The sequence below is a fragment of the Nicotiana tabacum genome, chromosome 9 (assembly GCF_000715075.1).
Source record: "Nicotiana tabacum cultivar K326 chromosome 9, ASM71507v2, whole genome shotgun sequence".
Taxonomy (NCBI): Eukaryota; Viridiplantae; Streptophyta; class Magnoliopsida; order Solanales; family Solanaceae; genus Nicotiana; species Nicotiana tabacum.
In genome coordinates, this window is record NC_134088.1 from 106,190,342 (window position 1) to 106,201,130 (window position 10,789).

Here is a 10,789-nt window from a genome sequence, read left to right on the forward strand (position 1 = left end):
ATGAGTGGCAAGGGGAAATGGTCTTTCCGGGTGGTTGTGTTCAGTTTTCTATAATCCATGCAAATTTGCTAACCCGTGACTGTACGAGTCGAGATCAACTCGTTATTCTCATTTTTCACGGCCATCATTCCACCCTTCTTCAACACACACTGAACTGGGCTGACCCAGTTACTGTCAGAGATGGGGAAGATGATACCCGCATCTAACCACTTGATCACTTCTTTCTTCACCACTTCTTTCATGTTCGAGTTCAACCTTCTTTGATGTTCTCTGGAAGGTTTGTGCCCCTCTTCCAAGAGAATCTTGTGCATATAAAAGGCTGAGCTGATACCCTTTATATCTGCCATGGTCCAACCAATAGCAGTCTTACATTCCTGTAACACCTGTAGGAGTTGTTCTACCTGCACAACTTACAAACCGGATGAGAAAATAATAGGTAAATTAGAGTTAGGCCTTAAGAAAGCGTACCTGAGGTGAGCTGGAAGCGGTTTCAGGTCCAACTGTGGTGGCTCCTCTATTGATGGCTTTGCAGGTGGTGTTGGTCTTTTTTCTAAGTGTAGTGGCTCGAATTGGGGTTCCCTTTTCCAGAACCCTTGACCTTCGAGAGCCATGACCCACTCGTCCAACTCTTCACCATCCACATCTTCCAAATTCATCAAGCAAGCTTCTAATGGATCTCTGACATTAAGGGTCTCATCCTCCTCTTGTAGTATTACATCCACTGCCTCCACTAGCAAATAATTTGCAACTTTGCTGGGCCTCCTCATAGATTGTTGAACATTGAATATTATTTTTTCATTATTCAGCCTCATTTTTAGCTCTCCTGTCTCATAATCGATCAATGCTCTCCTAGTGGCTAAGAACGACCTCCCTAAAATTATTGGTATTTCTTCATCAACTTGACAGTCAAGAATAACAAAGTCGGCAGGAAATAAAAACTTCCCCACTTGGACGAGCACATCATCCAGAATTTCTGTCGGCCTTTTGACTGTGCGATCAGCCAGTTGCAGCAACATTGAGGTCGATCTAGCTCTGCCAGTGCCTAATTTTATGTAGATTGCCAAAGGCATCAAGTTGATACTGGCTCCCAAGTCACACAATGCTTTAGCAAAAGCATAACTTCCAATTGTGCATGGGATAATGAAACTACTGGGATCAGACAATTTTTGAGCCATAGGTCTTGTTACTACAACGTTGCATGTTTGAGTTAGAGTTACTGTAGATAGGTCCTGGAAGTGAAATTTTCGAGACATCATATCCTTCATCATTTTTGCATAGCCTGGCATTTCCCTCAAAGCATCCATCAGTGGAATATTCAATTGAATTTGTCTGAGCATTTCCATGAATTTCCTGTATTGATCATCTTTCCTTTGCTTTACCAACCTTTGAGGGAATGGTGCAGGAGTTAGCTTCTGCCCACTGCTTGGTGTCTTTTCTCTATTAGGAGCCTTTTCCACTACCTGTTCTGGGAGTTGTTCAAATTCCTTCTCCTTACCTTTGTCAACTTGTGCATGTTCAATTACAACCTCTATGAGCTCCATTGACTCGTTAGTCTCTAATGTCACTGGAGAAATTGGCACCGTGTCTCTCCTAGATTGAACAACTTCTTGCTCTCTGTCTAAATCCCTTCCATTCCTGAGACTTACTGCCATTAGCTGATTTGGGTTCTGCTCCTTTGGATTGATGTTTATGTCTGCAGGCAACGTTCCTTGTGGGCGATTGTTCAAGGCCATAGATAACTGGCCTAATTGAGTTTCAATTCCTTTAATAGCCGAATCATGTGCGGCAAACTTTTCTTGAATTTTTCCATTTTTCCCAATGAGTTGTTGCAGCATGACCTTGATTTCTATCATATTACTGTCCTGCTGTTGATGAGGCAGTTAGTAAGCCAACTGTTGTTGGTGCTGTTGATTGTAGCCCTGCTGCCTTTGAAAAGTCACGACTTAGCCTTGTGGTCGTGCTCCCCCTGGAATGGTATTGTATTGTTGCTGGGTTGGTCTGTACTACTAATTTTGAGGTCCCCATTATTGTCCACCTTGCCTCTGACCCCCAAAATTATTGACGTAATTCATGTCTTCTTTGAAGCCCTGGTTATCATTCTCTCCACTCAACGAGCAAACATATGACTCATTTATGCAGGGAGTGCATAGGCCTCCATTTGTCGTATCAACAATGTGCACCTGTTTCGTACCCATCTCATCAATTTTCTTTGTCAACAAGCTCATCTGGGTCATGAGAGTGGCTATGTTTTCTACATTTGTATTGTTTGAGTCAAGAGCAACAGAATGCACTATTGGAGTGAGTGTTGTATCTCTCGTCATCTAGCCTAAATTTTGAGCCATCTTGTCAAGAAGAATCTTACACTCTATGAATGTTTTGCTCAAGAATGCACCCCTAGATGAAGCATCTACATTGGCCTTCAGACCGTCAGCCAAACCCATATAAAATCTCTGTCCAAACATCTGATCCGGGATGCCATGGTGTGGACACTTCACCAGCATATTCTTAAACTTCTCCCGGGTTTCCTGCAAGGTTTCAGTCGGTTTCTGCCTGAATTGCAATATCTCATCAATTTGCCCCGCCGTTTTGTTGGGTGGATAGAACTTTTTTAAGAACTGCTTGACTAGTTCCTCCCAAGTAGCAATAGAGTTTATTAGGAGCGAATCTAGCCAAGTTTAAGCCTCCCCAGTCACTGAGAATGGGAACAGTAATAATCTGATTGCTTCAGGAGTCACATTCGGTTGTCTTTGAGTGACACAAATTGATAGAAAGTTTTTCAGATGTTGTTGTGGGTCTTCGATGTACGACTCGGAGAACAACCTTTTATTTTGCAGCAAGTACAACATGTTGTTGGTAATCTGAAACGTCTTCGCTTGTATCAGAGGGACTGCAATTGCGGTGGACAGGTTATCAGCAGTTGGTTGCGCCTATTCATATAGAGAAGCTTCTGGCGCAAGAGGTTCTACCACTCCAATGTTTGGGTCAACTCGATCATTCCTATTGTTCTCATTGACGTTCTCGACGTCGTCCATTTCAATTTCGAATTGTTCGTCTTGTTTTAGCTGTTTGCCCTTCTTGTTAGCCCAATTAAATGCCCTAAATGCTTTCTCGGGATCTGAGAGTCCTTCAAAAAAATTCACCAGTTCTCAAGGAGCATCTAGCCATGCACCTGAGTCACAGAAGAGTTCAAACGTGAGAATTTCAATGAAAATATTTTTAACACCACAGAAAATTGATCTAAACTAAAAATCCTAACAATTCTTCCAAGTTGTAATAAATAACACCGTTGGTTCTCCGGCAACGATGTCAAAATTTGATCACGCCCAACTATGCCTTATAAAAAGGACTAAGCGGTCGCTGCAAATATAATCCGGTTTACAAGTCCAGAGTCGAATCCCATAGGAAACTAATCTATTTGCTACAACTTTTAGTATCGCTAATGATAAGCTCAGACAATTTTCAGAGTTCAAGATTGTATTTGATAATTAACAGAAATTATTTAACTAAGGAAAAATGACAATAAAAACTATCAATAAGCAAGAATGAAGTTGAATTCAAGGGTAAAAGAATCTAGGGTTATTGATTTTTCCAATTGTCGGATTAATTTTTGACACGTTTACTATAATCTCGCCGTGATACTCTATAAAGATGATGAGTCCTTGCTTACCATACTTATCTCTCGATCAATTACGATAATTTACTAGAAGCATTCTCTCGAACTACTCTAGTTGACAATTTGTACAACTCATAAATATCACACCAAAGCTTCGTTATCTCTAATCCCGCTTTTAAATTCAAGTAATTAATCTCTTAACTTACTCGAAAGTGGCGTTGTTCAACAACAATCTAATCAAGTGTTCTTTCTCAAGCAACACTAGACAACTAGACACGATTAATCAAGGGCCCTTTCAATTAATCACAAGAAACACATAGTTGAACAATTATAGAGTAAAAATGGCTTAATTATATCAAAATGTAATCAAGACTTCATCCAACAATTGGTTCCATCAACCCTAGATGACGGGTTTAGCTACTCATACTACTATGCAAGATTACAATATAAAAAGTCATAACTAACAATGGAATTAAGAAGAAGAAGATAATGAAAAACTCGTAGGAGAATTCTCCGTCTTGCTCCTTTTGTGTTCTTGCCTCCAAAGTTCTTCTAAAAACAGAGATACCCTCTTTTTGGGCGAGCTGGGCTTCATATAGGTCAAGGTTAGTCGCCTCTCAAATTACAAAATTGGTCTGGGATGATTTTTCTCGGAAGCACGTGCGCGTCCGCGCAATTTGGCCAGTTTCTGCCTGACATGCGCGGCCCAGTGCATGGCCGCGCATAGACCGCACACATGGAGGATTTTCTGCAGCATTTTTTCTTTCTTCTTTTTAAGCGCGCTAACCTCCAATTGGCCTTCAATGCTCCATATTAGCTCCAAAACACTCTTTAACGTCCTCATAGCCCGGAATTTCTCCTGCAAAGCATAAAGTTCTTAACTAGAGCAATTTGTTATCATTTAATATTCAAATATCAATAAAGTGCAACTAAGTTAGAGTGCAAATAGTAGCTAAACTAGATAATTATAGCCTACTATCAATAATCAATGTATAAACTACGTGTATGGCTAGAAAAAGTAAATAATGAATATGTCCAAATATTTGTTTAAAGATCCCAATTTATAACTCGCCCGAAATAACTTGTCAACACATAATTTTTCCTTCTTCTGCCCGAGGTAACTTGCGAAAAAATTATGACACGCGAGGTTATTTTTCCACAAATTCCTTAAAACAGAGCAAAATTGAAACAACACGTATAAATGAGGGGTGAAATTCAAAAATAGCCAGATTTACAAGTGGTAATTGAAAAATAGCCACAGTTTTAAAAGTAATGGAAGTTTAGCCACTATTTATGTAAAGATAAATTTGAACGAAAATACTGTTCAAAATCCGAAAAATATTCCAGCATAATATACTGGAGTTTGAATTTTTTACATGTGAACTTCCAGCATAATATACTGGAGTTCCAACATAATATACTGGTCCAGCATAATATGGTGCAAGTTCATACATATATGCTCCAATCTTCAGTATATTATACTGAAACGTTCCGTGTGTTGGAGTTCCAGCATAATATGCTGGAAGTTCATACGCAGGTGCACTAATCTCCAGTATATTATGCTAGAACTTTCCGTGTTGCAGCAAAATAGTGGCTATTTTTCTATGACTTTGCAAATGCTGACTATTTTTCAATTATCGGTTCGAAAATTGATTAGCCCGTGCTATTTTCACATAAATGATTCATTTATGCAAATCTCCCGAATACCTGAGGACGTCTTATGGACCTATAAATATGGCCCAATTGGTGATTACTGGACCAAAAGCAGGCCGCCTACCAAGAATTGGCCCAGTAAACTTTTGGCCCAATTGGGGCCCGGTAAGAAAGCCATTATCTTCTTCAGAGAGACATTACAGATAAGATAACGATAGACTGTGAATACAGAAACTGAGCAAAGAGAAACAAAAAAGGTTAGTAGCAAATGGCGTCCACAGCAACAACTTGTTTGCTCCACAATTATAGCTTAGCCAAAAGCACCAATTTTGAAACACCCAAATTATCAGAGAGGACCTCAATTTTAACAATTGTGGCTCAAAAAAAAGCCAAGAAAATACGAAAGGTAAACTCATTCTTCAAAATGTGATAATGTTTCAAATTATTATCTTTAGAATCTTATTTATTTTTATTTCTGTCTTAGAGCTCAATGGTTTTTATTTTATTTTATGGGGCAGATAATACTGAAAGAGGATATTACACAGTTGGGGAAAAAGGGGGAGCTTTTGGATGTTAAAGCTGGATTTTTTAGGAATTATCTGCTACCATTGGGCATGGCTCAAATTGTCACACCTACACTTCTCAAGTAATTTGTTAACTTCTATTTGGAACTTTAAATTTTGTCATATACTTTTTTTGCTCTAGATTCTTCTTTCATTATCTACATTTTGTTGAGTTAAAGCTTGTTAATTTGATCCATTTTCTGATTGTATTAGATTGACTAGTAAGTGTTAATGCATGATTTTAAGTGTTGAATAATCACATTACCAACCATCCTGTTTAGTTTAAATTACCAACTGAACCATATTATTGTACTCAAGACTGTGGTTCTTCTGTCCATTATCTTATTTTCGGGGCCTTGTAATAGTTGTCAGGAATCTTTGATTCGACTATTCAATATGCCACACACAGCACTTGCTTGTTTGGTTAAGAGTTGAAGTATGTTATCACTATTGTCCGTGTTGTCTAATCACTCATCTACGCTGATAGACCAGTGTCGAATGTAATTAACATAGGTATGCATACTCTATGGGATTCTTTAAATTACTAATAAGTAATAAATAGCTGAAAAGTGAATATGCCCATGGATATACATATTCGTGTGCGAAAGTTGTACCATAATGATGCTTGATCACTGTCGATATTTCTTGAGCAGAAATATGCAACATTGGTGTTAGAACTCTTGGTCAGTATACAAGCTCCGCGTAACTTTTTTGCTCATTGATTTTACCTGTTATGATCAATGATCATCGGTTTTAAGTAAGTTCACTTCTTTTAGCGAAATATAACATTGATAAAGGATTCATCTTTAGTATTTTTTTCCCACATTGCGTAAGTACAGATAGTCGATTAAACATAGAGCACTGGATATTTTTCTACTAAGTTACTTTATCTTTAGGTTTGGGCTGTGTTAGACATATGGTGTGATAATCTTGTAAAATTCTTATCCAAAATTGATAGTCAGTAATATTTTCACGATCTATTTCATTCTTATATGTGATTGGCTTTTTTTTCCCTTCCATGATATCTGGCGATGCCTTAAAGAGTAATAAAGCTAGAAAAAAGTCGCTTCTTGATATTACGATCATATTTTAGGTTATCTACCATTCTAATTTTCCTTTTCACTGTATTAACACACATCCTTCCTGTATATGCTCCCAAGTACACGTGTGCACTGAACTTCCCTCTGATAGGCTCTTCAACCAAGCAGGATTTGCAATGACATACTTAAGAACAAAAACATATGTGAAGGCTTCTTTAGAGATGGTAGCAATTCAATTGAAATGTTTGATAGCTATTAGCGTGCTTTGCCTTTAGTGAGAGATTTACCTATTAACTTCATGGATCAATTTTTTGTTTTATAACATTACGTACTTTTATTCTCAGGGAAATGAAGATGGAAGATGAGAGAATTGAGGCTGAGAAACAACGGGTAATTAGATTTCTCATTGATCCAATCTGTTGAAAGTTGAAAAACAAATGTTTTTAATTTTCAAGTCACTAAAAGAGTCGGCTACGCCACAATAAATGGTTCGGTAACAAATATGGTTTTAGTTAAAGTTTTTGATCTTGAATTAAGGTGAAAGAAGAGGCACTACAGCTTGCTCGAATTTTTGAAACTGTTGGAGCCTTCAAGGTGAAGCGCAAGGGTGGGAAAGGAAAGCAAATTTTTGGAAGGTCAGTTGAGATACTAAATTGTGATTAGCAACTTTGTGATTATTTAGTCGACCTTTTGACATCATCTCTATTGCAGTGTCACTGCTCAGGATCTTGTTGATATTATAAAAGCACAGCTACAGAGGTACTAATTTCCTATCTTTTCTCCCAGAGGATGTAGAAGTATGCGAACTATTCACCACTTTTAAGTTCATGTTGTCTGATTCATCTGGTTTATAAAGTCATTCAAGTATTTTGGGTAAAGAGACTTAATTGTCATCTGATATTTTTCAAACAATGCTTATTTTCTTTCAATGCAACCTAAGATCTGGTGCTACCTACTCGTCAACATTAGTCGTCTAGGACAATGGAATATGCTGATTCCATTGTTCATCCATTTCTAAGGCAAACACTTTTGGCTTTTGAGCAATATGATGCCTGTTTGTACGATAGCATATTCACTTTCTTCTACCCCTCTGTCCCAAAAAAGAAAAGAGAAGGGATAGAGAATCTGTTCTCTTGTAGGAAGAGAAGTGACATACCAACTGCTTATTAGCAATTGTTTACCCGACAGACCAACTACTTATTACTCCCTTTGTTTCAAATTAGACGGGGGTACTTTCCTTTTTAGTCTGTTCCAGAATAAATGTCACATTTCTAAATTTGGAAAAAATTCAACTTTTTCATTTTACCTCACAAATGTCATGGCCCCACAAAACTTTTACCCCTTAAGCTTTTAAGACCACAAGTTTCAAAAGTCTTCTTCTTTTTTCTTAAACTCCGTGTCGAGTCAATCTATCTCATCTAAATTGAAACGGAGGGAGTATTAGTTTCGGCACTTCTTTTCAAACACGTAACTGCTTATTTATAAAATTGGTGTTTCGGCATTTGATGCTTATAAGCTACTTTTAATGAGATAAACCAAAATGGGCTCGTAAAGTCTTAAAGGTAGATCAAATGTATTAACTTAGTTCCTACTTTAACTTTAATCTATATTCACACGCAATCTACTTGTAGGGAGGTGGACAAGAAAATTGTCTCTCTGCCTGAGATTCGAGAAACTGGAGAATATGTTGCTGAATTGAAGCTGCATCCAGATGTTACAGCTCGAGTAAGGTTGACTGTGTTCGCCAATTAAGCATAGGGGTTTTCTGGTGCAGTTGATGCCAAGTTAGGAATTTGCTGTATCGGCTCTCTCGGTCAAGGTACAGTCATTTGTTGATTCCAATGGCTATTATTCAAGCAATGTGAATGGCGTAGGTGCTACATTAAATGCTTGTTATTCAAACCACACATTTACAGAGCACTAACTACGTTGCCCCAAAGTTTTAGGCTTCAGTTCACAAACGTAAGTTTCTAAAGTAATGACAAGTATAAGAAATATATAAGAAAGGAGATCTGTATTTCAGGCTTGGGCTGTGTCTCGTGATTCAGAATTGCTTTGTCTATCTTGCAATTTCTTTGTTAATCTGAGGTAGACTTATAATTTTCTACTAAGGTAAACTAGAACATTTATTTATACGGGAAAGAGCCAACATTTTATGGTCCTCTCCACCTTTTTTTTTTTGGTTTCCCACCCTTGCATTGTGGCTCGACTAAATTCGGATTCGCGCTGGAAGTCCCACCTTAGGGGGTAAAACGTTCCGTATAGAAGGTGACTCCATATCCAAAACTTGAACCCTAACAAAGCGCGACTCCATACCCAAGGCTCGAATCCGAGGCCACTGATTAAGGACACAACCCTTGTTGGTGGTCCTCTCCACCCTTTCTTTTCTCCTATGAGGCTACGACTCGTGAGGGCAGATAAGTCAAACCCTTTTGAATTTCTACCTTTTTTATGGTAGAGCTCAAATTCTCTAAATTATATGCAACTGTCTTCAAAACAAAAATCAACTTCATGTGTTCTAATACGAATAACATGACCTGCTCGTGTTTTACTCTTTCCTCGTGCTGTCCCAACCGTGATCGCATTGAGTTTGGATGACTTGGTTGATTAGGTTTGTGACAGGGATTTTGTTTGGGGATGTTATTCCTCGTAGTTGATATGCATGAATATGTTATTTTCTTGCATGCAACTAGGTGCTTCCTTATAATAATATCAATAAAATGCAACTTTTGAGTTGTAAAGATAATACATAGTCAATAAACTTGATGTAGATTTCTTATCCAGAACTGCTGTTTTCTTTTCTTTTAATTCCATTTCAGGTAGGGAGGATTGCTATAAACAATGTGAACATCAGATTCAGACTCCACATATGGACCCCAAATTTTGTAAATTAATTTTCTTCTTTTGAGATAATTTATCCTGACGTGTAACATCAGATTTCTCATCCTATGCCTTTTTATTTCATTTGTCATTGTGGGTCTTCATTGCGTTGGTTGTTATAAACTCTCATGATCAAATCTTGTATCTATCTCTTCTTTTCCTGTTGTTTCTTTTCAATCATTTGTTTCCAAGGTAATTATTATATCAAGACCTTTCGCGTACGGCGTGTAAGTGTATTCAACTGAACTCGTTACCCAAGCAAAAAAGTCTTAAATTTTTTGCATATAATAAAATCATATAATCATTCAAAACCATCAACTCTAGTTCTGAATTTGCATAAACTCTAGTTCTGAATTTGCATAAAATTTTCTACGTAGAATAATATCCTATTTTTTATTTCTTGAGCTGCTTCATGTTATGGGAACGAGTTTTTCTATTCCTATATGTCCATGCATGGTGTTATAAGTCAAGTTTATAACTAGCGAGTTGAAACTTGAAAGTGCAGAGTAATATGAACTTTTACCTATGTTACTTGGACGTTTCAAAATATTATCGCACCCATATCAGGTCCTCTAAAAATGCATTGTGGAGGATCTAACACGCACCCGACAACATTTTTAAAGAGTCCTAGAAACTAACTCTAGACCATTTTGTTCCTTGGTGATGAAAATTGCACTGGCGTTATCCATTGTCAAGTTGGAAGAACCATAGCCTGAAAAGTTGTGATAGGATAACAAGAATAATTCTGAGGTTCGCTTTTGCCCATGTTAATCCTCTAAAATTCTTTTTTCTGTTTGGTCATCATTTGGGCCCCAATACAAAGAGGCAACTAAACTGAATATTCAAAGACTTAAAGAAATGCCAAAAAACAAGTGTTTTGGCATTTGAAAGATCACCTAGTTCTTATCTGAAATATCTGATTGGTTTGCCACCCTTTTGCTGAAAAGAACAAACTTTTGCGAACTAATCCTCATAAAGTTGTGATTAATAGTAAACTAGTACTACTATTTCATATTAACAACTGCAACCAGTGAGGTTAG

At 37.5% G+C, this 10,789-nt stretch overlaps 1 protein-coding gene across 2 annotated transcripts; it reads left to right on the top strand.

Annotated features, from left to right (window-relative positions):
• Positions 1-5,463: 5,463 nt before the first annotated feature.
• LOC107817294 (large ribosomal subunit protein bL9c-like) lies at positions 5,464-9,926 on the top strand. 2 transcript variants are annotated; one of them, XM_016643094.2, is made up of 7 exons: positions 5,466-5,672; positions 5,785-5,912; positions 7,214-7,259; positions 7,407-7,504; positions 7,581-7,628; positions 8,501-8,688; positions 9,689-9,926. In XM_016643094.2, exons 1-6 carry the CDS (start codon positions 5,535-5,537, stop codon positions 8,619-8,621), a joined length of 579 nt encoding a protein of 192 aa, XP_016498580.1. In that variant the 5' UTR covers positions 5,466-5,534; the 3' UTR covers positions 8,622-8,688; positions 9,689-9,926. The 2 variants fall into 2 exon arrangements, with proteins under 2 accessions (XP_075078087.1, XP_016498580.1); XM_075221986.1 differs by lacking the exon at positions 7,581-7,628 and having other exon boundaries at positions 5,464-5,672; positions 7,407-7,524; positions 8,455-8,688.
• The last annotated feature ends 863 nt before the right edge of the window (positions 9,927-10,789 follow it).

What these genes read in the sequence shown, in the direction of transcription:
- LOC107817294 (XM_075221986.1), top strand. Translation starts at nt 5,535, where the DNA reads ATGGCGTCCACAGCAACAACTTGTTTGCTCCACAATTATAGCTTAGCC. An exon ending in AAGCCAAGAAAATACGAAAG is followed by an intron (nt 5,673 to 5,784) that starts GTAAACTCATTC and finishes TTTATGGGGCAG; the next exon opens with ATAATACTGAAAGAGGATAT. An exon ending in TTGAGGCTGAGAAACAACGG is followed by an intron (nt 7,260 to 7,406) that starts GTAATTAGATTT and finishes TCTTGAATTAAG; the next exon opens with GTGAAAGAAGAGGCACTACA.